The sequence below is a fragment of the Cebidichthys violaceus genome, unplaced genomic scaffold, assembly GCF_023349555.1.
Source record: "Cebidichthys violaceus isolate CVI_PGR_0920_01 unplaced genomic scaffold, fCebVio1.0.p SCAF_44, whole genome shotgun sequence".
NCBI lineage: Eukaryota > Metazoa > Chordata > Actinopteri > Perciformes > Stichaeidae > Cebidichthys > Cebidichthys violaceus.
This window is the reverse complement of record NW_027176639.1, coordinates 2,088,219-2,115,577: the sequence shown is the minus strand read 5'-3', so window position 1 is coordinate 2,115,577 and position 27,359 is coordinate 2,088,219. Positions and strand designations below refer to the sequence as shown.

Sequence of the window (27,359 nt, the reverse complement as noted above, 5' to 3'; positions counted from 1 at the left end):
TACTTGCAGTTGTTGTAGTGTAGTTCACTACATGTTGAAGAACCGATCGGCTCATTGGATGATTAGTCACCTGAGCCAGAGCTGCTGCTGGAGCTGCTGCTGCCAACATGAGTAACCAGGCAACACCAAACAAACACACAGCTCAGTCTGCTTCAGGACTGAAGCTGGTTCTTATTCAGTTCTTGTACCTGTAGCCTTATCTAACTGTCTTAAAATGAGCTCTGAGGTTTTGGTGGAAAGGCCCCACTATGACAGCAGAGCTGTGGCTCAGGGGGTCCCGGTGAGAGAGCCTCGTGTGGAGCTGGATGTCCCTCTGCCGTCCTCAGGCTCAGCCACAGCGGGGTACCGCTCCGCTAAATACTCACCGGCTGAGTGGTTCTCCAACTACCACGCCATCCTTGAACGGGCCGGTACCAACCGCCACGAAGCCGGCAGCATCCAGCGGGAGTCCAGAGCTCTGTACCAGGACGCTGAGGCAGCCACTGTGAAGACCCAGGCTGAGGGAACGCGTCTTCTGGGAGAGAGACTACAAGAGATCCACTACTGGAAATCGGAGCTGCAGCAGCACATTCACCAGCTGCTGGCCGACACGGAGTCACTGTTGGTGCTGAAGACGAGGCTGGAGAAAGCGCTGGACGCCACCGAGACTCCATACGCCATCGCCACCGATAATCTCAACTGCAGAGCCAGGAGGCTGGGACCAGACCTGGTCCGAGACGCTGTGGAGGAGGAGCTGCTGAAGGTGACCAGTGTGCTCGACATGTTAGTTGTATGTGACAGTGATGAGACATCAATGTATCAATACAACAAGTAAAGAGGCGTAAACATAAAACAATATTAGTTTACATTAGTAGGAATAATATAGGAATGAATTAAATGAATTCTTAGTTACTGTATGTAGCCATTAATTAATGTATATGTATTAATGGGATGCTTTGGGAATGAACACATTAATAGTTCATATTGAGGTACTGTACTCACTTAATGGATCAGATGGTTGAGTGTAATAATTTAGCATAATCTGTTCTATAATTCTATTTTCATGTAAAAAATGCAAACTATAGAACTCAGCTGCTGTTTGCTGCTTTTTGTGTCTTAAATGATTCAGTTGAATATATACTTTTAGACTGTTGCTCGTACAAAACAAGTAATTTGATGATATTTGTTCTGCCAATAATCATTAGATGTGTCTCTATAGAAACAATACCTCAGTAACAATAACTTGCAGTAATAGTTAGCGGTAAACAGCCCCAGCAGAGGGCTCACTAACACACACACATGCGTTCTGTAGGAAGTGGACTTGATCAGGAGCGTCCAGGCTCTTCTGAAGAGGACTACGGCTCAAGTTGTCAGTCAGATCAAGTGAGTGTCAACATCCTGAGAGTTAAACAACCTGTAGACACGCGTATGAAATGTTAAAAATGAGTTTGAACCTCTGAACTTTAGAGAGCTGAGCACCATCCTTCGGTTTGTGTGTGTGTGTGTGTGTGTGTGTGTGTGTGTGTGTGTGTGTGTGTGTGTTAGGACGAACAGAGAGGCTAAGCAGACGTTAGAGTTGGACTGGTCTGATAAGTACCAGGCCTACAGCTTTGATGACCACGGTGGAAGATGCAGTAACATGAGCCCAGACACACAGCACCACCCCAGCTCAGCCACCATGCAGGACCAGTGAGTCCGTGTGTGCGAGCGTCATTTTTAAAAAGGTAGAAACGCACGAGGTTACAAACAATGGACTTAACTTTTGTGCAATTGTCTTCTGGTCTGCTGCAGGGTGTGTAACAGCAGATCGTGGACTAAGTTCACACAGGACAACCTATCCAAGGCCGGGCAGGAAGAACAGGCCACCAACAGTCTCAGGTCAGATTGCTGTGGTTCAGACGTGTGTTTAAGCTCCGTGTGTTGGAGGCTATGGAAAGGTAGCCTCCAACACAATGTCACACAGTAGTTTTAAACACGGCGGTGCTGTTTGTACGTGTCAGACTGCTGGTGGAGCAAGTGCTGCAGGACACCACTCATGATCTGAGAGTCCAGTGCTCCAGTGTGGACCGAGCCTTCAGTCAGCGCTGTGCGGAGCTAATAGAGGCCAAGGCCCAGCTGGAGATGAAGCTCGCACAGGTAGACAGGCAGACCGGCACACAGGCTGACAGAGCAGCTGATTGATTGACTGCTTGATTCTCTAGTGTTGTGTGATTGTGTGTGTGTGTGTGTGTGTGTAGAACTTGGAGCAGATTGGGGCCCAGGAGAGGAGCATTGTGGCTATACAGCAGGCCATCCACAACAAAGAGGCTCCACTGAGAGTAGCTCAGTCCAGACTTCACCTCCGATCCCTCAGACCCAACATGGAGCTCTGCAGAGATGAGCCCCAGTTCAGGTACACACACACACACACACACACACACACACACACACACACACCCACTGTACTCTGTCTCATCACACTATACTGCTCCATCTCCTTTAACTCTCTCTCTCTCTGTCTCTCTCTCTCTCTGTCTCTGTCTCTGTCTCTCTCTCTCTCTCTCTCTCTCTCTCTCTCTCTCTCTCTCTGTCTGTCTCTGTCTCTCTCTCTCTCTCTCTCTCTCTCTCTGTCTGTCTGTCTCTGTCTCTCTCTCTCTCTCGCTCTCGCTCTCGCTCTCTGTCTCTGTCTCTCTCTCTCCCTCTCTCTCTCTCTCTCTCTCTCTCTCTCTCTCTCTCTCTCTCTCTCTCTCTCTCTCTCTCTCTCTCTCTTCACTTTGTTCGCGTCATGTCTGCAGTTTGGAAGGGGAGTTGAGGCAGATTGATGCCATTCTTGCATCTCTGCGCCAGCAGCTGAGTGAGGCCAGAGGCTCCCTGTCCCAGCTGGAGGAATCACGCGTCACGCTGGAGAAGGACGTCAGCTGTAAAAGCCACTCTCTGTTCATCGAGAGGGAGAAGTGCACGACTCGCCGTAGACGATACCCAGCGGTGTCCACACTGTCGGGATACTGAGGACACTCTACGTCTGATATTACAGATTGTTTTGTCTTTTTGTTGTGTTGTGAGCCACTGAGCAATTTAAAAACAATAATTTAATATATATAATATATATATATATATATATATTATATATGTCTATTTGTGTGTAGAGGTTTAGTTTAAATTGAGGTTCTTTAAGGCTGAAAAGTCTTATTTCAATGACTGCATAAAAGTTCATCAGACAATTAATAAAATAAAATAAAAATAAATAATCATTATAGTGAAGGCTTTTATTTTAAAATGTATATAGATAATATACATTAAGTTATATTACAAAATAAATGAAATTATATAGATTCAAAATAATACGCAGAATAGAAACAACATTGACTAACAGAGGAACATATGAATAAATAATAATAATACATGTTTATATTTTTAGATATATAACATTGGGTATAAGTTAATAACATGTCGAACCTCACAATAACATGCATGTCACAAATAACAATGCATTTCTTTTGTAGAGAAAACATTTTTAAAATAGATTTTTGAGAGTTGTGAATATTAGAAGATCAGATTTTTGTCTGCAGCTCTGGATCGAGGCAGCAGGACTGAGGTGAGTCATCGGGGGTAACAGGCTACAGAAGAGACATCTGAGGTACGCTAAGATGAACTACTATCATAGTGTATGATGGGGCAGATAATACACTGTGTGATAATACACTGTGTGATAGACGGTAGACAAGTGACACTATATGTATGAGGGAACGGTACGTGAACTTACCGTGCTCCTGTAGCTCCTGTGGCTCCTGTGGCTCCTGTAGCTCCTGTAGCTCCTGTAGCTCCTGTGGCTCCTGTGGCTCCTGTAGCTCCTGTAGCTCCTGTAGCTCCTGTGGCTCCTGTGGCTCCTGTAGCTCCTGTGGCTCCTGTGGCTCCTGTGGCTCCTGTAGCTCCTGTGGCTCCTGTGGCTCCTGTGGCTCCTGTGGCTCCTGTAGCTCCTGTGGCTCCTGTGGCTCCTGTGGCTCCTGTGGCTCCTGTAGCTCCTGTAGCTCCTGTAGGTCCTGTGGCTCCTGTGGCTCCTGTGGCTCCTGTGGCTCCTGTGGCTCCTGTAGCTCCTGTAGCTCCTGTGGCTCCTGTAGCTCCTGTGGCTCCTGTGGCTCCTGTGGCTCCTGTATGTATAATAATAATAATAATAATAATAATAATAATAATAATAATAAGACACTTGATCATATTCGTTTGTGGCTCTGGGAAACTGAGATGAGCAGCTTTAACTGTTTTCTAATGATGATGAACCTGAACAAATAGAATTGGCTGAAAGTGGTTTAATACACATGGTTCACACACACACACACACTATTAACTTGATATAAACAAATACACGATGCATGATGATGAGTTTCAATTCAAATACATTTAGCACCTGATTTTAATAAAGAGTGATCTCTACTACGCCTTACACAGTAAATTACCTGCTTCACTGTATGACAACATGTGTCGGTATCTTCACATATGAGACGAATGGCCAACAGTAATGATTTGCTCCACTAGAGCGAGCTGTTGAGCCTAAACATCACGTCTCACTACAGTCGGCTCTCTGTCAGCACAGAAGCAGCAGAGAGATCGATGTAGATCATATTTTACATTTCAATGTAACAGCTGGCTTCATGTTTGTGGTACAGCTATTGATATGTATATACAGTAAAGAGCAGCTGCTCTAGTCCTGAAACACATCTTATTGCCTCGTCTCTGCTGAGCTTTACATTACATTACTGTCATTTATCAGACGCTTTTATCCAAAGCGACTTTCAATTCAGTATCTATCTACACACCGTAAACGCAGCTACGGGAGACATTTTGGAGTGTCTTGCTCAAGAACACATTGACATGAGACTAGTAGAGCAGGAGCCGGGGATCGAACCGCCGACCCTCTGATTGAAAGGCGGCCCTGCTCTCCACTTAGCCACGGTCACCCCGCTGCATTCAAAACTACAATATTGAAGAAAAAGAACAATAAAGAGTTCCAATAGACAGCCCTGCATCATTGAGTCATTGAGAGCTTGACTTCTAAACATTTCTGATATTTTCTTTATAAACTGCATACATCACTGTGGATTTACATATTGTGCTTTAGGTTCAGCTCATAGTGTTGAAGCCCTGTAGCCTCACTTTTAGCTCTTCTTCGTGTTAATATTGAGCAGCCGTGTGTCTCTAGAGAGCGTTCTTCATGAGGAGGTGCCACGACTGAGGATGTTATGAAACTGAACTTTATGCGAAGGGAAAGAGTTCAGACAGGCAGCTCCGCTCTTATGTGTGGAGCACATAGCATTTATTTTATGACACCACCAACTGTGGGCATGGGATGTGTGTGTGTGTGTGTGTGTGTGTGTGTGTGTGTGTGTGTGTGTGTGTGTGTGTGTGTGTGTGATTTTACCATTGTGTGGGATAAAAGTGCACGCCCTTTGAGCCTTTCACACATCACAGGGGAAAGTGATTTTTCTTACCCAAAGAGTGTTTTGATACACAACATTCAATACACAACCAATTAAAACCAACTGACTGACTGTACAGTGTGTGTGTGTGTGTGTGTGTGTGTGTGTGTGTGTGTGTGTGATATAAGGAGAGAAAAGTCTCTTTTATAAGTTGAGCTCACGTGCATCTCCACCATGTGACTGGATGAACGTCGTAAGACGATGAAAAGGACAAATGTGACTTGATGAAAGGGAGGAAAAAAAAGTTGCATAAATGAAAAAAATATGGGAGGGATGAACGAAGGATCTGAGGGAGTGACAGAAAAAGAAAGAGGGAGGGAGAGGAGAATAGAGAGACAGCAGGACCAACTCACTGCCTTCTTTTCCTCCAGTGCTCTCTCCCTTCTTCCTCCTGGTGACTGAGCTGAGATCAACAGAAAGGTGAGTTCAACTTCAGCATTCGACTTTATTTCACATTTCATGAACGTCTATTTATTTCTCCATTATTCAAGATGTCATCCCTGCAGCTGCCTGAACTCGTCCACTCATCTCTCTTTAACAGCCTTACTCCACTTACTTTTTATTTTTAAACATATTCATCTGTACTGTTGCATGTATGTATATGAGAAGCAGAATTTGACTGAGCCCTGCGTGGATGAGTTTACTACAAGGTATCTCTCTCATCTACCAGTCTCTCCTCTCTCCTCTCTCTCCTCTCTCTCCTCTCTCCTCTTTCTCCTTATCTCCAGTTCCTTCCCCTCTCTACCCCTAGAGGTGGTCCAAGGATGAATTAATCATTGCTCATTAACCAAAACGTCTCTGGCAGATGTTGACCTGCTGCTTTATTTATGTGTGAGAACATTTTTATGACGGTGTTTATTTGCTTTTGTGTCTGTTGGCTAAATGCATGCAGCTAAGCTTGAGGGTTTGCGGAAAGCCAAAGTTTCCGTTGGCTGGATGGAGCGGCTGCTTTTAGCGTCGGTCATTACTCCTTGGACTGGTTCAGAGTGAGGCTACATTTCACCATGCTGACTGTCCCGTCAATGACTCTGATTATTTTAAAGGATAAAAACATCTATCAATCTTTAATTTTACTGCGGAATGTCCCATTAGGGTTAGAAGAGCAGTTTTAAATTACATGTTTTGTCCGAGTGTGGAATGTGAGTTCCATGGCCTTGTGTGATGTTTGTGGTAACATGTGCATATATATTTAGAAGCTCCTGCTTCACATGGACCTCTCACTGGTTTCTGCAGGCCGACTGTTTCACTTCTCTTTACCTAATGTCACGCCGCTGACGTTTCCGTTCCTCGGCCCTTCTCTTCTCTTCTCTTCTACTTGTTCCCCTCCAGGATGCTGTGCCTCAGCACCTTGTCCACACTCCTCCTCCTGCTTCTCCTCTACCCCCCTCCGCTGTCTGCCCAGGAGATGCTTGTGCGCCTGGCAGGCGTAGGCCGGCGCAATGCAAGCGAGGGACGTGTGGAGGTGTTCTACAATGGCGCGTGGGGCACAGTGTGTGACGACGAGGTGGATCTCAACTTGGCCAACGTGGTGTGCCGACAGATGGGCTTCCAACGCGGCTTGACCTGGGCGCACAGTGCCAAGTTTGGTGAGGGGGAAGGTATGTCCAGCCAGTGGCATGAAGCTTTGAACACTCACGCTGTTATTTCTTTGGATTCAATGACTTACTGCCCTTTCTTGATGTTAGGTTTGATCTGGTTGGACAATGTGCGCTGCATGGGCTCAGAGCCCTCTATCGCAGACTGTCGCTCCAATGGTTGGGGAATCAATGACTGCACTCACGCTGAGGACCTGGGGGTCATCTGCAGTCCAGAGAGGAGACCAGGTTCACCCGCTGTCTCCGTGCAGGAGACTCCTTCATCCTCCAGGCGCCAGCCAAGCCAGCAAAGACAGAGAAACCCACCACCACAGCAGCCACAGCCTGTGCCTCCCCCAGCCCAAACCCCCTCATCTTCTGCAAGAGGCCACGAGATCGCCCTCCATCGCAACCCAACATCTCCCCGTCGCAGCATCATCTCGCCGCAAGAGAACGGCCACGAGATCCGGATCTCGCAAAGGAGTCGAGGCGGTTCCAGAGCAAGCTCACAGACGAGCCCGGCACTGCCACAAGGGCACCAGCTGCCTTCGCGTCTGGTCAACGGCGCAGCCTACAGGCAGAGACAGGACGCGGCGAGAAACGGTCCACAAGCCATGAGACGAGAGGCAGAGGGACAGACCGACAGGCAGTCCCAACCCCAGTCTGAGCGGAGGAGTGACAGGCATCAGCAGCTCAGCGGGAACCATGTGGAACCAGAGCCTGTTCATCCAGAGGTTGGACTGGAAACTGATGTGCACTACACACAGGTACAAACAAACAGACACCTTCTAGCACACTGCAAAGAAGCAGCCCAGTCTACATTCATTCAGACTCCCATACATAAATGTAATTTGTGGAGCCACAGGCCAGTGGACATGTATAATTAGAGACAAACCTAAAACCAGACCTTCTCCAGATCCAGCTCTTTTGCAGCCTTAAGTTTAGGACTCAACCACCAGAAGCTCAACAGCCCCTTTCTTCAAACGTGCAAGAAATTCAAAACCAGAGGAAATTGCAAGACAGTTATCGCTTGTGTTTGTCTTTCTGTCTTTTCAACTTGCAGAGTTTACACTTTCTTCACCCTTTTGTAATCATCATGACATGAATCCATACACATTAAACAATCTCTCTGTTTCCTGTTAGCTTCCTTCCTGCTGCCTGTATGTAGTGTGGATGATTAGAGACATAGCATTTCATCGTGTCGTGTTATTCTTCTCTAAATTGTGTGCTGCTGGCAGATATTTAGTTAAACAAGGTGTGGTTTGAGCCGAGATGAAGTCATGTGTTTAGTGTGCGTGACAAAGATCCATTTCTATCACTCAGGATGAAGCACTCAAGTATTAATCACCTTAAACATTGCAGGGGTCTGACAGGGTTCACTTAGAGGAGGCTCGTCTACGGCCCGTGCTGTCCGGCAACCATGGCGGCCTCGTGACGGAAGGAGTGCTGGAAGTGAAGCATGCTGGGAGGTGGCGTCATGTGTGTAACCGGGGCTGGGATCTGAGCAGCAGCCGTGTCGTCTGTGGCATGTTAGGATTCCCTGCTGCAGAAGTGTTCGACCAAAACGCCTACAGGTGAGTGTGACAATGGACACGGCAGTGTGACAGAGAAAGTGTGTGTGTGTGTGTGTGTGTGTGTGTGTGTGTGTGTGTGTGTGTGTGTGTGTGTGTGTGTGTGTGTGTGTGGTTGTTAAAGGGATGGAAAAGTGCGGTGGACTACACATCCCTTCATGAATTAGGCGGCCCCATGCCTGGATTGCTGTTCCATCCCCCCTGTAGTAGAGGTTAACCACAACTGCTGTCGTTGGCACAACCACACTTGGCCCGGCTGTCCACTGTGGTGTTAGCCGAGCCCGGCCTCCACCAGGTCTGTCTGCCCCATCGGCTGAGTGGGCCTCTACGCAGACATTTAAAATAGTCTCAGAGAGTATGTTATTAATGTCAAATCCAGACTACGAGATCATCATCATCATCATGGCGTGTCTTTACAAGAATCCTCCCTTACATGGTTTCTAATCTCATATAATTAAGAAACCCCTGAAAGCTGTGCAGCAGCACTGTGTAAAGCAGAGTGGCATGTCTGAACGTCTGAGGACTCACTTATATTCCACTAAAGTACACACATCACTGAGCAGGTTTGAGCTCTGTGTTTCCATCAATGTCATCTAAAAACACTGTACATGAACTACTCAGCTACAAACAGCAGACAGACACAGCCAGCAGCTAGCTGGTGAACAAAGAGAAGCAAGCCACCGGTGGAGACCAGACCATATAGTAATGTGTTCCTTTACACATGAATTTATACATGCAGGTCTGACTTAATGTAGTGGCTTTAATAGATATCCACGTTCTCCCGTTCGTACACATATTTACTAGGTAGTGTACTTTCAGATGTACATTAGGACTCCAGCTTGTCTTTGTTGTATGTGTACAAAATACAACTTGTGTAAACACACATCATTTGCTCAATGTCAGGTTGTTATGCTGAATCTGTCTCTATAAGTCCAGCACATCTGTCTAACTTTAGCCATAAATACACACTTTAGCACCTACACAAACCTTCAGAGCCCTCACACACACACACACACACACCATAGAAAAACCCCAACACCTCGTCTACACACACATGCTAACACATCCCTCCTCCACCCTCGTCGCACAGCATCTTACAAGACCTTACATAAACTATGTCCAAAATCCATGTGTGCACACAAATAAATACGCAAATACACACACACACACACACACACACACACACAAACAAACACTTGTGCACATGCAAACACAACCCTCTGTGTGTCCGACTGTCTGCCCACAGAGGTCTTTTTATGGCTTGGCTAACAGGGTGAGTGTACTGACCGCTGGCCTGCCCTGCACCATCTGTCTCTCCATGTCGTCAATAATTACCCCTTGTGTCCTGCACTGCTCCGCTCAGGCTGCCCTGTTCACCACAGCCCAGCAATGAATCCCTCTCTCTCATAGCCTCTTATCTCTTCAGGGCTTCTTCACAGCGCTGCGCATTAGATGCAGCGATGTGAGAAAAGCTAAACCTCTGAGTTCCATTTGAGCAATTATAGCTTCCAAGTCCAAGATGGCGGTTAGCTGGTTTTGCACCATGCTAACCTTCTAAAGCTAATGTTAATGTGGACAACAACACAGAAAGAGTCCTCAGAGATGTCTGGAGGAACATTGGATTTCTGTGCAGCAGCTTGAGTAAAGACTGGACAAGGTCAGAGAATATTTGTTTTTTGTCAACCTCCACCAGCTCCGTGGGAGACGAATGGAGCGGCCATTTTTGTCCGACGGTAAACATCTGAGATGGAGAGAAAGTTTTCCATCAAAGTGGATCATTGGCGTCTGGTGCCACATGTCCTTGTATTTTGAAGCAGAGTTATGTTGGCAACTGTCCTTTTGGAAATGTTTCCTGAGGTAGAAATTGTGACATATTATAGCCGTTATTATGAATCCCAGCGCCCTGCATAGCATTCAAGTGCTGGGATGGACCAGGTTTACATGCTCACAGAGGTGCTGGTAACCGGATTAGTTCAGGTCCTGCCCTTACCAATGAGCTAACCCTAACCCTACCAATGAGCTAACCCTTACCCTAATCCTAACCCTACCAATGAGCTAACCCTTACCCTAATCCTAACCCTACCAATGAGCTAACCCTAACCCAAACCTAACCCTACCAATGAGCTAACCCTTACCCTAATCCTAACCCTACCAATGAGCTAACCCTTACCCTAACCCTAACCCTACCAATGAGCTAACCCTAACCCAAACCTAACCCTACCAATGAGCTAACCCTTACCCTAATCCTAACCCTACCAATGAGCTAACCCTAACCCAAACCTAACCCTACCAATGAGCTAACCCTTACCCTAATCCTAACCCTACCAATGAGCTAACCCTAACCCAAACCTAACCCTACCAATGAGCTAACCCTTACCCTAATCCTAACCCTACCAATGAGCCATCTTGATCCTAATTACTCAAGGTCCATGATTACCCTCAACCAATCGTCTCTGCCTCAACCTATACACAGGGCGGTGCTGCCATGCAGTGGGATTCATAATGATCTACTTAGCAGCATGGTTGTAGGGAGGGCTGGTCCGCCTGACTACCCCTTTGCTCCAGGATGAGATACCTCCACACACATTGGGTGGAGAGCCAGCCATAACGTTCGGTGCAGACATTCCTGATCCTCAGAGGATGAAGCCCACTTGGTGATTTCCAGACTTTTACTCTTTCGTTTACTTTTTTTTTGTCTTAACAACTATTGGATGGATTGCCAATGAAATTTGATACAGTCATTCGTGGTCATTCGCCCAGAGGATCAACCCTAATAACTCCAGTGATCCCTGACCAGCAGGTGAAAGTCTTCTGTTATCCGGTGGAACATCTCAACATCTCCTGGACGGACAGGCTCGAAATTTGGTGCAGACATTTATGGTTCACAGACGCTGTATTGCAATAACTTTGGTGATCCCCTGGCCTTTTCTTTAGCGCCACCATGAGGGTGTTATTTCTGTTTTGGCATGAAATGCCTCAATAACTACTGGATAATTGCAATGAAATTTGGTACAGAAAACCATGTCCCCCTCAGTAATAAGTTCAATAAGCCCTTCACTTTTCATCTAGCGCCATCATCAGGTCAATTTGTCCAGTGTCTTGGTTTAAGTACAGCCTCACAGAGCTGCTGTCATGGCTGTGGACTTTCTTCTATATCGATCCATGCATGATAACAGTCAGATCTTAGTGGTGCTGCCCACTGTGCTGGCTGTGGTGTGTGTCCACTGGAACAGCTGTAATTATGATCTGAGAGATCCAGAAGAACATTCTGTTGACTGAACCTGCTGTGTCAGCACTTCCCTCTCTGCCCATGTGGTTGTTGTTTTTTGGTGTGCCTGCCTTTGTCTCTGCCTGTTAAGTTGTACAGCACATGTTTACAGCTGCTTAAATACTCCCCCACTTTGCTGTGCTTACAAAAAGCAAACGCCAAATCCGTTTTCCTGCTCCCTGGTTTCATCACATCCACAGAAACTTCAGCTCTTCTAATTTACTTTAACCCCCGCTCCTTCTCCCCTCCTCCGTTATCTCTTCGTTTTAGAGACTCTTTATGCCTTTGTGGCAATTATGCTGAAACCCACATTTCATGGAAAGTGCATCATTATGACCCCTTTGACTTTTTGTTCCATGGAGTCTCGAGGCTGCTGTGGAGTCAGTGTGGCAACCTGAGGGAGTCAATTGTTCCACTTAGGCGGCTTTGCAGTATAATAACTGGTTATCTGACAGTCAGATCCTCTCTCCAGCGCGGCTTATGGTATTGTGTGGTCAGAGTTATATATTATTATATAATAAAAAAGCTGGCATCGAGAGTCTTCTCGGTTAAAGAGTTCAGCAGCGCTGCGGTCCCAACCTGTTTGTTGTGCCTGAGGCTCAATGCTGCGTTCACGTCCCTTCTGTTAGATCTCCTCATAAGAGTAAGAAGAGCCTCGACTCGGCTCCAACCTGACAAAGAGCTTTCAGCTCGAACAACTGAAGTCTCTGAGTGAAAACCAAACGGACGTGCTTTTCCTTGTCCTGTGAAGTTGGGCGACACTCGTAAAAGTTGCCCGGTTCACGGAGACTTACATCACTCGCTCCTCGTTTCCCAGCATGCACTCACACCGTTAAGTAACAACGCCGGGGTTTAAAGAGCTTTGTTTTTACAGAGGCAAGGCCGGGAAAGTTGATACATACGCGCATATTTCCATGTCTGGTGTGTGTGAACCAACATGCTACTGCTCAACCGCACAGCAGACACTGCCGAGCAGAGCAGGCAATTATATGGGCAGCGCTCTCTCTCCCCCTCCTCCCCCTCCTCCCCCTGAACACACACCCCCTCACAGTGTCTCTCTCATCTTGATTTACTACCCAGTTATGAAACATACAGACACTCACACAAGCAGATAGACTCAAACAAATATACACCATCATACACATACATGCACCTCTTTAAAAAGCACAAAGAAACCAAAGTTCTACCACTTCTCATCAACATCAGCAGAATGATGTGCTTCTAGATCCATTGTGTTATTTAGAAATATTCTTGTATGAGTCTTGTTTCCTTGCAGTGGAGGTATCTCCAGTGTTAGGGATGTGCATGTGTTCAGATCAGACAAGGAGAAGGGGAGGGCGATAGGAAGAAGGAAGAAAGGAAGTTATTAAAAAAAAGAACGAGAGAGAGAAAAGAAAAGAAGCAGAGTAAGGAGAGAAAGAACAGAAGAAGGAAGGAACCCAGTAAAGAACAGAAGAAGTAAGGAACCCAGTAAAGAACAGAAGAAAGAAGGAACCCAGTAAAGAACAGAAGAAAGAAGGAACCCAGTAAAGAACAGAAGAAGTAAGGAACCCAGTAAAGAACAGAAGAAAGAAGGAACCCAGTAAAGAACAGAAGAAGTAAGGAACCCAGTAAAGAACAGAAGAAGTAAGGAACCCAGTAAAGAACAGAAGAAGTAAGGAACCCAGTAAAGAACAGAAGAAGTAAGGAACCCAGTAAAGAACAGAAATAAAGAGAGATACTCCGAGCTGCAGTAAACTCCAGTAAAATGTACAATATCTTCCTGTCTTCCAGATCTGTATATATGTATGTATACATATATACATCTGTATGTATACATACAGATGTATACATATATACATCTGTATGTATACATACATATATACATCTGTGTATACATACATATATACATCTGTGTATACATACATATATATATACATCTAATTATAAAAAACATCTTTTCCAATCATTTCTACTCATCTCTGCAGTTGCCCTCAGGCCTACCGGACATGTTTTGTTACTTTTTAGGTTGACTCTCGCTGCTCTCGTCAACCTTTCTTTAACCAGCAGCAGAGAGTTGCTCTGGTTTATCTGCTTCACCGGTCCAGCGCCACGCTGGAGAACCCTAGTGGAGCATCAGGCAGCTAGAGAGACACACCTGTTGTTCCATACAGTAGCTTGCTTGGCTCTAGGTTTCTATTGTGGGTTTTCCTCAAACACGTTTCTCATCTCATATTGGTACTGTGCATAATAAACCGTGGATTACTGGAATACTGGGGTTCTCCTGGAGAGGAAACATATCCCCTTTTAGATTGCCCAATATTTAATTGCATCATGAATCTGGTTGTACAGTAAACTCTGCTCCCGTCTATTCTTGGTGCTGTGACTCATTTAATTCAGGCACATTCATGAAGGGCGTCAGTCACGCTGCACCTGTCTGTGGTCACTCTGGTTAATATATGTGTGTGTGTGTGTGTGTGTGTGTGTGTGTGTGTGTGTCACAGAGGGACACTTCCCAGACTCTGCCTGGTTTGTGAATCATTCTTTTTATTGAATTCTAGTTTTGGGTCTCAGCACAGTGCATGTGTGTGCAGGCGTAGGGCCTCGTTTTGTGTACACACTGCTTCCCTTTAGAACTTGACTCTAGCTTAAGGTAAGCTAACATCCATGAAACTAGACACAGTCTAGAAGCCCCTGTTGGGTTTGGCAGATCTCAATAAGGCTTCTTGAAAGGGATTAATGTATAGTGGCTTACTCGTATTTTTAGTTTGCCCCAAACCAGACGTCTACTGTAGACATATAGACAAACACTGAGCCAGAAATACCCACGACTGTTGAGATGGAAGATCTAAAAAAGTCATGACAACAAGGTGGTGGTTTGAGACGAAAGAAAGGAAAACAGGGAGTTATGTGATAAATGTCCGTCTCTCTCTCTGCCTCCCTGTCACTTAAAGGAGCGCTGTGTTTATCCAGAGACACACGCCCTCAGCATGTTGTCTCCGTCAGAGCTCTCAGTTTGTTTGTTCAAGGTTTGATGGACAGGATGTAAGAGTCGGCATGTAAAGGAGGAGAGATGAGACCGGGTACAGGAGCACACTGTATAGGACAGCTGCTTGTTTAGTCTACTGGATGTAAAGATGCACAGCTGTAACTCCAGAGTCTCTGTCTTTCAGGAAACTGTGGGACTCTAAGATAGCTGATCCGTCTGCAAGGTAAAGCATCTGCTTCTTAAAGGATGTAACTTCATAGCTTGGAAGATCATTGATGTGACAAATGACAAATATACCTCTCATGTCTTCTCCTCCTCCACTCCCCCCAGGCTGAGGACACAGGTCAGTAAGAAGGCCTACTGGGTGGAGAAGGTGCAGTGTCAGGGGGTGGAGGTCTCTCTGGCCCAGTGCCAGGCCCAGCTGTCCCTCCCCAGGAGCAATGTCCCGTGCCGTGACGGCATGCACGCCGTGGTCCGCTGTGTCCCTGGATACCAGTTCACCCGATATGGCAGAGCCCCGGCACCGCCCGCCGTGCCGGTCAGTGAAATATAGTTTAGTTAGCTTATCTTAGCATAAATACTGGAAGCAGGAGGAAAAGGCTAACAGTAGCATGGCTCTGTCCAAAGTTTTTTTTTGTATTATTTATTTATATATTAGATGCATTTTTAAATGTAACTGTTAAATCTAAAACATGTATCTATAAGAATCCAGATCCAGTCAGGGCTTCCACTTTTAATTCTTCTATGCTGTACCTGAACTCTTTCTCCTTGCAGCCCGTCGTGCGTCTGAAGGCGGGGCCCCGGCTCGGGGAGGGCCGCGTTGAGGTGCTGAAGGAGGGGAAGTGGGGCTCTGTGTGTGACCACCTCTGGGACGTCGCTGCAGCCAGCGTGGTCTGCAGAGAGCTGGGCTTTGGGACGGCCAAAGAGGCGCTCACCAAGGCTCAGCTGGGACAGGGTAAGACGGGACACGCAGTGTACATGAAGTGCACTTTAAATCCTTTCTGGTGCTTTCCAGTGATGCATCTACTCACCGAGCCTATGAGGTCACGGTGGGATCATCTTGTCCGATATGAGCAGATTATTCTTCATTCATAAAATCGGTAAGAGACCCAGCTACAGACCCGATGACCCCTTATGTCTTGAGTGGTACCGGCTTTGGATCAGCTCACCGTGATGGTTGAGTTCAGTGATCTTCAGACTAAACACATCTCAGCCTAAATGTCTGCTGCTAAACGCAGCGCTCCAAGAACCCCGGGCTCCGATCAAACAAATAAACCCGGAGAAAATGTTTACAGCCGACTTCTGCTTCCATCGCAGAAGCTGATTGTTGAGGAACTCTACCCACGACCAATTACACCAGCGTAAACTATGCGAGGAGGCTCCAGCGACCGACACAATGGCGTGTGTTGATGTCAAAATAAAGCCTTTGTATGTGAGAAGTTAGCGCCGCTTTGAAACCAGGATGTCAGGCAATCAGCACCGAGCCAAACATTCACAGAGGCCCTGATTACTCTGGCACTGCTTATGTTGTGGGCATGAGAATACAGCCTTTAAATGGTGCAGCAATAATACAGTCAAACATTTTCATAAGAAATAGACTTTCACACACTCAGTTATTGTTCTTTTCCTTCCATTATCTTTCTGCCCAAACGAGCACAGAGCATGGTATATTATTATTATAACATTAATACCATGGCCTATAATAGTGGGTGCATTTCCTTCTCTCCACTGCACTTAATGAAGTAATTCATGGAAACTCATTTGAGTGTTCCTTTCATAAAGTAGGTGCTCTGGTGCAGTTATGTCTGAGAAATGGTGAAATGTCAGAATGGAGCCATAATTGTGTGAACATATTACGTATTTGAAAAGAGAGCAAATTGAAGCAAGACCTGATGACATCATTAGCTATTTAAGGCCAAATTATAGGCTTCAGCCTCGGCCTCACACACCTACGCCAACAGAGATGTGTTCAAAGATTTTCTTCCATTTTTGGTTTCTATTTTGGTCTCTAAAGCGTGGCTGCTGTGCAGTGTGCTGCACGGTACAGTAATCTAGACAGAGAGCCACACCAGAGGTCCCGATCGTGTCTGGGCTGTAGAGCCCTCAGGTTCCTTTCTGTAACGTGTGTGTGTGTGTGTGTGTGTGTGTGTGTGTGTGTGTGTGTGTGTGTGTGTGTGTGTGTGTGTGTGTGTGTGTGTGTGCGCTCCGGTAGGTACCGGACCCATCCACATGAACAGTGTGCAGTGTACCGGCAGAGAGAAGTCGCTTACAGACTGTACCTACAGACCGGTGCCGCTTTACACCTTCAAGCACAACCAGGATGTCGCGGTCCGCTGCAACGTGCCCAACACCGGCATGCAGGCCACGGTGAGAAAGGCATAAACGCCAACACACACACGGCAGTGTTCACGGACTGACACTAACACACGCTCTTCTTCCATCACCTGTAGGTGCGTCTGGCAGGAGGCAGGGAGCCATCAGAGGGCCGCGTGGAGGTGCTGACTGAGGTCGAAGGGGTGAGACGATGGGGCTCCATCTGCAGTGAGAACTGGGGCATCAACGAGGCCATGGTGGTCTGTCGACAGCTCGGCTTGGGCTTCGCTTCAACAGCTCATCAGGTAAACGACGGAACAGGAAGAAGCTTTTTGCTTCAAACTCTCCTCTCTCGCCTTCAGCTTTTGTTCCGTGTTCTGCTACGTTCCCCTCACACTCATCCTCCTGCTGTTTGTGAGCCTGTGCTGTGTTATTACAGGCCTGAGGTAATTACAGGCTTCTAAAACGTCCACTTCCAGCGCAACGAAAATAAAAGAGGGAAAGTGAGGTGAAGAGAAATCGGGAGAAATTCACAGAGCAAATAGACTGAAATAGAGCTGTGCACGGAGAGGGCAGCGTGAGTGTGTGTTGAGGGGTTGCTGGGAACTTTAACGGGAGATTTAAAACTACAGCACAGATATTTTTCACATGTAGAAGTGTTTAACACATTCTCTCCTCGTGTCTCCGTGCAGGAGACCTGGTACTGGCCTGGTTCTTCAGACGCTGGTCAGGTGGTTCTGAGTGGAACTCACTGCATCGGCACTGAGATGTCGATCCAGCAGTGTCGCAGAAACACCAACGTCTACTGTCCCAGAGGAGGAGAAGGCAGGGCTGCAGGAGTCACGTGTGTCGAAAGTGAGTCCAAAACCAGCAACCACACAGATACATGTATATATACACACATATACACAGATACATACAAATAGTTTGTTTAAAGGGAACTCCGCATATTTTACACATCAGTCTTGGGGAGTACCACTGCTGTGTGAAAAAAATACTTTTGTGGCTCCAGAAATTTGATAACTTGCCTCAATTTATAGCTCTTGAGTCAGCGTGGGCTGAAGACTGAAGACTACAAGTTTGAAACTAACAACTCTGGGAGTGTGGAGTGTGACAGAAATACACTCAACCAGAGCTCTGTAGCCTGCTGCTCCGCTCTGCTTGAGGCTACATTAGCTGCTACATTAGCTGCTACATTAGAGTTGCCTTTTGGGTAATATAAGCCTCAGGTTTTGAAAAAGAAGAAGAATGCTTGGAATAAAACAGACACTTTTTTAACTGTCCGCCTTGATTCAACAGTAATGCTAAAATGATTCTCTTCTGATTGAACTCTTCACCCTAACCCTGCAGCTGCTCCTGACCTTGTCCTGGATGCTCAGCTCGTCCAGGAGACGGCCTACCTGGAGGACCGACCCCTCCACCTGCTGACCTGTGCTAATGAGGAGAACTGCCTTTCCTCCTCTGCCGCGAGGATGAACTGGCCCTACGGACACCGCCGCCTGCTGCGCTTCTCCTCCCGAATCATGAACATGGGCCGTGCCGACTTCCGACCCCGAGCCACCAGAGAGAGCTGGACCTGGCACCAGTGTCACAGGTAAGACTGGAGGGGGGGGGGCGGGCGTAACCCGAAGTCACTCAGCTTCAGGTTCTCATTTGAAGCAACAAGCCGCTCATTTTACTTTGGTTTGGTTGGAAATGAAAAGCTGCATGATCTGCTCCACGGCACCGGAGCGTCATTATGAGGTGACACGAGACACAAAGAAGCATTTTAAGAAACTGCTGTTGCCACCAGAGGTCAGAGAACGTAATGACTGCAGCAAAAGATAAATGTCAGACTTGGCGAGTGAAATGGAATCACAGTGAAGTGATATTTGAATGTGATCTATAAATAACCAAACACATATAAACGTCTGCTATTTAACACAATAAACACAATCTTTTATGCTCCAGAATGAGGTTTACAATAAACATCCTCCCCACTGGTCGCCCAGTCGTTACAGCTCTTATCTCAGCGGTTGTGGTTCCGTGTCCCAAAACGAGAGGCACAGCTCGGTGTCTCCCAGCCGCAACCCAACACTGCCTCCCAACCAGAAAACACATGGTTTGACTTCTGGTGCAGTCTGTTCTGGGAATGGTTCCGTAATGAGAGAAAGAGCGACACCAGACTGATCTCTCACCGCCCACACAACCTCACAGGATGATGTAAACTCTCATACTTCATGATGTAAACTCTCATACTTCATGATGTAAACTCTGATACTTCATGATGTAAACTCTCATACTTCATGATGTAAACTCTCATACTTCATGATGTAAACTCTGATACTTCATGATGTAAACTCTCATACTTCATGATGTAAACTCTGATACTTCATGATGTAAACTCTCATACTTCATGATGTAAACTCTCATACTTCATGATGTAAACTCTCATACTTCACATGATGTAAACTCTCATACTTCATGATGTAAACTCTCATACTTCACATGATGTAAACTCTCATACTTCATGATGTAAACTCTCATACTTCATGATGTAAACTCTCATACTTCACATGATGTAAACTCTCATACTTCAGGTGATGTAAACTCTCATACTTCATGATGTAAACTCTCACACTTCAGGTGATGTAAACTCTCATACTTCATGATGTAAACTCTCATACTTCATGATGTAAACTCTCATACTTCACATGATGTAAACTCTCATACTTCAGGTGATGTAAACTCTCATACTTCAGGTGATGTAAACTCTCATACTTCATGATGTAAACTCTCATACTTCATGATGTAAACTCTCATACTTCACATGATGTAAACTCTCATACTTCAGGTGATGTAAACTCTCATACTTCATGATGTAAACTCTCATACTTCAGGTGATGTAAACTCTCATACTTCATGATGTAAACTCTCATACTTCATGATGTAAACTCTCATACTTCATGATGTAAACTCTCATACTTTAGTCATAATAGTCACGTCACCCTGGTCCCATTCTCAGGCACTACCACAGCATCGAGGTGTTCACCCACTACGACCTGCTGACTCTCAACGGGACCAAGGTGGCTGAGGGTCACAAGGCCAGCTTCTGTCTGGAGGACACCTACTGCCCTGAAGGTGAGACATGCTTACAGATTAATGTTGCATGAGTCTGTTTATTGAGGGAAAACCGAGAAATGAGAGCAGAATCGTGACAAACGAGAGAATCAAGAACATATAGAAGAGCAAAGCTGAAATCCTGTAATGAGCATTCAAAGCCAGCAGCAGGCTGTGAGATCAGAGGCTTCATGAAGCCCAGATTATTATCATTATATAGACAGCTTTATGCATTTGAGGATCTTTTCTATTCATTTGAAAGGTTTTTAAATCATTTCTTAGGCTGGTGGTCAAAATGAAAATCCACAGCAACTGACAGCAATGAAGATTTGCACATCATAGTCTTCTCCTCATGTGTTTCCACCTGTTTCTTTCTACTAGGTATCCATAAACGGTACGCCTGCTATAACATGGGGCAGCAGGGTATCTCAGTTGGCTGCTGGGACACCTACCGCCACGACATTGACTGCCAGTGGATCGACATTACAGACATACGCCCCGGTGAATACATCTTCCAGGTCAGGAAGCTAGTTTATTACAACTCCAAAAACATCTTCTAAAGTTCCGCTCAGCAGTTAATTGGGACTTTTTTTACATCCAATAAAAATGTTGAGAAAAAAAAATAATCCACCTTTCAATCTTCATGGTGAAATCACTTAATTTCAGCAGCTTACACAACCTCTTGGATCAGGCATGAGAGCGAGAAGAGAAGCAGAACAGAGTCGGTGTTTCAACATCTGAAGAGATAAAAGCTGAGATAAAAGACTATAATTTGAGCTAAATGCCTCGCGGCTGGTGAGCCATTCAGGTGTACAGTATGTATGTAGTTTTCAGGGTGTGTGCGTATTTAAGGAAAGCGAATTTAGTCTGGATTTATATAGAACGTAGACCTGCTATTAGTCCACCCTTTTAGAAAGTGCAGGCGTATTGGCAGTGGAACAGCTCCGTCAGCACTTTACATTTATTCAGAGCTGGTTTACTTTGAAAGAGGAGTTTATCAAAATGTCCGTCTGTTTTTTAGACTTCCAGTCTGTCGTGGTGACCTACTCATCTTTCCTCCTTCTCTGTCATTTCTTCTATTTTTGATGATGATGTTTACAGTTTACAAAAGAATCAAGATGTTGACGTGTGACCTGCATGTGTGTGTGTGTGTGTGTGTGTGTGTGTGTGTGTGTGTGTGTGTGTGTGTGTGTGTGTGTGTGTGTGTGTGTGTGTGTGTGTGTGCAGACTGCATGTAAACTATGTGCAGGAGTGGTCCGTCTGTACACGCGTGACGAGCCACGTCTTGAGAGATAAAACCATGTCATGGAGCAGAGATGCACTCTGTGGTCCGGATTGTGGCTCAACAGTAGTGCAGCTGCTCATAAACTTGTGTAAGACGTGAGAGACGTCGGGGGGGGCGCAGATGCTCACTCGTCTTTCATGCAGCTGGGTGTATCGCAGGGTGGCAGCCATTTTTAGTTCATACATTTAAACCAATGAGTCACCTCAGCTTGATTGCTCCTGATTGCTCCGTCATTTAAAAATCAACTGCACAACCTCACAGTATTTTACATGACGGTGACGACCTTTCATTGTTCTGTAAAAGTGGCTGCGGGCCCTTTGTTTCACATTATTACTGCAGCTTTTAAAAGGGCATCAAGTGCCACCCAGTAAAGATGCTGTTTTACATCGGGACTATAAAATATGTGCTGAAGTCACTGGCTGCTCTCTACATGCATTATTAAAAATTTATGAAGTTCTTGACACCAAATTTGGCTGCAATGAAATTGAAAAGTATCATAATTATGAATATTTTACATCTTAAATCTTTGCCTGTAAATATAATTACAACCGTTAAATGTGTATACTGTATGTAAAAAATGAAACGGTTGCTTTGTTGAATATGTGGTCGGGTTATCTGTTTGATGTGTGCATCAGGAAAGTTCATTTGTGTGCTGTTCTTATATATATATATGGCACGCAGGCAGACAGGGAGGAAACAACCAACCATGGCAACCAACCATGGCTGCAGCCTAATGATAGACTGCTGCTGGAATCCAAACCCAAAACTGTCATCTGCATCTCTGGCCCGTTTCCCTGCGTGGAGATAACAGTGGAAAGTGATGTCATGCATCACTTGAACCCATAATTTATACATCATGAGCCATATAGGAAGGAGAGAACAATAATTGTGCGGCTTCTCAGTCGGCCTCGTGGAAGGCCGGTTGTTTCCTAAGTCTGAAGTAAAGTGTTTGTCACTTGTTCCTTTCCTAAAAGTGATCCTGATCTAGACTTAGACAGAAAGGTACTTTGTCAAGCAACCGGCAAAGACTCAAGGCTCCTAGCCAAGAACTAGTCCTACACATAACAAAACAACAACTTTGTGTTTACCCTTAATCCACGAATATTAAGGGTCTTAATACGCCTCTAAAGCTCATGAGGTGTTTGTACCTCATGAGCTCTAGAGGTGTCTACAGGAAGGCTTTTCAATCTTTGGCCATATCCAGGCGTCCCCCCGCTTCCAATCTTAATGCTAAGCTAAGCTAACTTCATTAAGGGAAGGTCAAATGTTTGCCTTTATGTTTAAAGGAGACTTTCAACAAATATAACAAAACATCGTCTGCGTACAGGATAATACAATGCATGGGCCCATCTACTCACTGCTCGTGTGAGTGGTTCAATTGCCTGGACGCAGAGCTGCAAGCGTTTCAATGGAAATGTGGTGGACAGCACCTCTTATTTCAATAGCAAAAGAATGTCACTAGAGTAGGGATACATGTCATTATACTCATTATACTTATTATAATTAGCAGGATTTGCATGTTGTGCTTTAATACACCCTGTCTGATCAGAAAGGTACTGCACTCAACTGTGAGGCGGATGACTGACTTGAATCTTGCAGCATCTTATCTGCATATATAAATAAATATATATATAATATATATATATATATATATATATAATATATATATATATATATATATATATATATATATATATATAATATATATATTTATCATCTTATCTCTTGTCTGTTTTCATCTACAGGTGGAGGTCAACCCGTCCTTAGACATGGCTGAGTCTGATTTCCAGAACAACGTGATGCGCTGTCGGTGCAAGTACGATGGAGAACGAGTTTACATGTTCGGATGCCATGCAGGTACAGTGTGAAGACTGGCTCAGTGCACATCTTATTGTTTCCCTTACTTGTCGCTCTGTATTCCACCTCTCTTCTTTGTCTGTTTTCATCAGGTGATGCTTACAGCGCCGAGGCGGAGGACTTGTTCGACCACCAACGTCAGATCTCCAACAACTTCCTGTGAATTAAGGAACACACAGATTTAAGAACAGAACGACCGTACAACTCCTCACCGCACCGCGACGTGTCAGGGGGAGGAGGTTGAATGACAATGACATGCCAGTAAATAGAGAGATGAGGGTCAGAGGGAGGTGGGTGGGAAACTGGGATGTATGGGAGACACTTCATGCAAAATTGACTAATTAGGATCCTGTGAGCGATTGTCATCAGCACTGACTGTTCCTGTTAGAATGTCAAAGAGATTAAAGGAGAAATGTAGGAAGTAGAAAAGGACCAGTTGGCCGTCACAAGCATCATGTCACCGTGATAACACGTAGAGTAGTTATTTAACAAATGCGTCTTGAATTTTTTCACAAATTGAATTCCCTTGATCAAAGCTTAACCACAGTTAATACAGTAATGACATGAAGGCACAAGAGAACAACACATGCTTTACTTTGACAGTACTCGACCGTGATATCAACCCGGTAACAGACTCTGTACATGCTTTACTTTGACAGTACTCGACCGTTATATCAACCCGGTAACAGACTCTGTACATGCTTTACTTTGACAGTACTCGACCGTGATATCAACCCGGTAACAGACTCTGTACATGCTTTACTTTGACAGTACTTGACCATGATATCAACCACAGTAACAGACTCTGTACATGCTTTACTTTGACAGTACTCGACCGTGATATCAACCCGGTAACAGACTCTGTACATGCTTTACTTTCACAGTACTCGACCGTGATATCAACCACAGTAACACACTCTGTGCATGCTTTACTTTGACAGTACTTGACCGTGATATCAACCACAGTAACAGACTCTGTACATGCTTTACTTTGACAGTACTTGACCGTGATATCAACCACAGTAACACACTCTGTGCATGCTTTACTTTGACAGTACTTGACCGTGATATCAACCACAGTAACAGACTCTGTACATGCTTTACTTTCACAGTACTCGACCGCGATATCAACCCGGTAACACACTCTGTACTTTACTGTGCTTCACTGTTCACATTACTAAAGCAGTATTCACTGTTACAACTGTGTGCTTTTTGGTTTGAATGAGAATATTTTTATTTCATGGTGCTATTTTTGCCTTATTGGAATAAATATTGTAATGTATTGCAAATGTATTGTCATGTACAGTTTTATATTACTTCTCTGGAATATTGTTATTTAGGTCTCTAATTTATGCAAACATTTTAATGTACTTTGAGTTGAAACTTGTCCCTTTGTGGCTGTTTTGTATTGTTGATTTTATATATGACAAATATTTCCACGTGTTTCTTTTTCACCTGTATAGCATCGGTAACATCAGATGAGATGTGGTCGTACCACGGCGTTACGCCTCTAACAGGACTTGGTAACGGTAGTAAAAGAATAAATGTCAGGTTGACAAACTCTGGTTATTTCAGACATGGTTATTTGACTGCAGAGTTCTCTCATGCAGAACAAAGACAATGGTTAATGTTACAGCGTCTGCAGAAGATTTGGGGAATATGCTAACTCGCTGAAATAGATTCCCTTATTTCAATGACTATATAGGAAAGATAAATGACAACATTATACAGCGCTTCATGCACATGTGATAGTCTGATGACAACAGCATGTAGACTCCTTTGATCTACAGTAAAAAGCTGAGTTTCACATCTTTTCCCAGGGAGCCTGAACTAACCGTAGTTTATGGTTGTTTCCAACCTCACTCCCACTGATGAACACATGCACTGTGGAAACTCACAGCTGCCCATCGTCACATTACATACACTTTAAATATGTCACTTCCTTTGGTTTGGTTTCTTCCCTTTTATGAGACGGAGTAGAATATTATCACTTTCTATAACCTGTAAAAGGACAAATTAAAATCACATGATAATACAAAGTTCAGAGAGTTCTGTGTTCTTATGCTCATCAAACTCCATCCAAATGTTACAAACAGGTCCCTGAACACATCATATTATATCCAGCATTGTTGTTATGTTTCATATTTATCTGTTTGCTAAAAGCTAAACTACCTCCTCGCATTTAGCCAACATGTTCTGCTATTGGCTGTAATTACCAAAACAACCTAATTGTCATCAACATGTACACAAAGTTAGCTAGCGCTAGCATTAGCTACCATGAGATACTGGTCATAGCAGACAGAGAAGGCTACACTGTATCGGTCAAAGTTCAGATTAAATGAATTAAACCTTCAGGGTGGATTGAGGAGCCGTGCTTTTTATTCCTCATGTTCAACTTTTCATTTGCAAGAGGAAGACTGAGTCATTTCTTCTCTCCAGTCTGACATGATCTACTTTAAGTGTGCATCATAATAATAATAATAATAATAATAATACTCTTATTGATCAGGTGGTGATCAATCCATTTGAGTGTCGTTATTAACAAAGCTTTGAATGTATCAAAGGAGGTGATGTAAGGTGTATTTGCTGACTCAGCCGTACACCAGCAGAGGCCTTTCTTGTGGCGGGACACAAGATGACTTCATTTGGACCGTGCCTCACATTTCATTTGCTCCATGACGAGCAGCAGGTCTAGGGCAGAGTTGGCACTTGGAAGCACCACTTGCTCAGTAGTGGTTTGTGTTTGTGTAGTTAATCTAATGATTGTGTGCGGGTCACCCAGCAGGCTGCTCTGTGGTGCATCACCTCCTCGTGAAGCCACAGTGAAGCATGAGATTACAGGCGGGGCTCAGATCTCACACGACGACGGTAAAGAGCAGCTACAACCTGTATATACGCAGTTCAGCTGCAAGGAACACAAAGCACAGGGAGGTCCACGTCTGCTCTGGCAAGCTCACTATGAAAACGAGTCCACATTAGGTTGTATTCCACACTGGAAGTCTGTGTGCACCGAGACCAGCTGAGACCAGCTGAGACCAAGACCAGCTGAGACCAGCCGAGACCAGCTGAGACCGAGACCAGCTGAGACCAGCTGAGACCGAGACCAGCTGAGACCAGCTGAGAGCAGCTGAGACCTCAACGGTTTAGTAAATCACATGAATTTTAAATTAGAAAACGTGTCAGTTGAAGTGATGACAAATCAACAGACAGCACATGTTGTGTCTGTTATTTGGTGATCAGACATCAAGTTAAACGAATGAGAGATAAACGAGATAAACGAGACATTTAAGATTAAATGTCACGGAAATAAAGCAGTAAAATAAAATCACAAACTAATTTTAACCTTTATATTGCATTACGTTGACTTGTTTTGCATGCATAAATAAAAACTACCACATGCAACGCTGTCACTTTATTTAATAACTCCTTTAAATAAAATCTTATTTTCTCACTAAATTACATTCCTGATGCTTCTGATATCTTTGGAAAGAGATCAATACTTAGAGATTATATTTGAATAGCACAAATGCTATTTTGTCAAAAAGATATAAACTTTAAAATAGAATATAAGATAAAAAGATATAAACCAAAAATGTAAGTTGTAGTGCTGCCTCCTCCTGTGATGAGCTCCGCGTCTCACTGCTGCTCACCGTGGGTTCTTTACAGCAGTAGTGACTAAATGTATAGTACTGGTTAAGTTGAATTTCACACTATTATCTAATTAAATAAGGTTTGCAAAGACACCTTTTCAAACGTGTATTAACCCAGCTATCTTTTGTAGAACTATGTTAGAACATCTAAACGTTAACAGCAGATGATATTCTGAGGAGGACGTAGAAGTTGAACTAATTTGCAGTAAAACAAATGAGCAGCAGCAGAATCAGACGTGACGATTGGCTGAGGTGACGCAGACCGTGTCACATGGTCTGTGGGCGGCCGTCTCTCTCGTTAAAGTGAAACATCTCAACTTTCAAGGAACAAAGAAAAACAGCATG

The 27,359-nt window shown here is 44.7% G+C and overlaps 2 protein-coding genes across 2 annotated transcripts; both read left to right on the top strand.

Annotated features, from left to right (window-relative positions):
* The first annotated feature begins 173 nt into the window (after nt 1-173).
* tekt4 (tektin 4) lies at nt 174-3,117 on the top strand. The gene is made up of 7 exons (XM_068728974.1): nt 174-742; nt 1,292-1,362; nt 1,525-1,668; nt 1,771-1,857; nt 1,980-2,115; nt 2,217-2,371; nt 2,754-3,117. The coding sequence occupies exons 1-7, from the start codon at nt 215-217 to the stop codon at nt 2,965-2,967; spliced, it is 1,335 nt and encodes a 444-aa protein (XP_068585075.1). The 5' UTR covers nt 174-214; the 3' UTR covers nt 2,968-3,117.
* Nucleotides 3,118-6,759: 3,642 nt separating this feature from the next.
* On the top strand, nt 6,760-23,626 carry LOC137886483 (lysyl oxidase homolog 4-like). Its single transcript, XM_068728955.1, has 14 exons — nt 6,760-7,027; nt 7,115-7,770; nt 8,366-8,577; nt 14,995-15,033; nt 15,141-15,348; nt 15,585-15,765; nt 17,023-17,177; nt 17,261-17,428; nt 17,816-17,978; nt 18,474-18,717; nt 20,128-20,243; nt 20,604-20,740; nt 23,253-23,364; nt 23,457-23,626. The coding sequence occupies exons 1-14, from the start codon at nt 6,760-6,762 to the stop codon at nt 23,525-23,527; spliced, it is 2,730 nt and encodes a 909-aa protein (XP_068585056.1). The 3' UTR covers nt 23,528-23,626.
* The last annotated feature ends 3,733 nt before the right edge of the window (nt 23,627-27,359 follow it).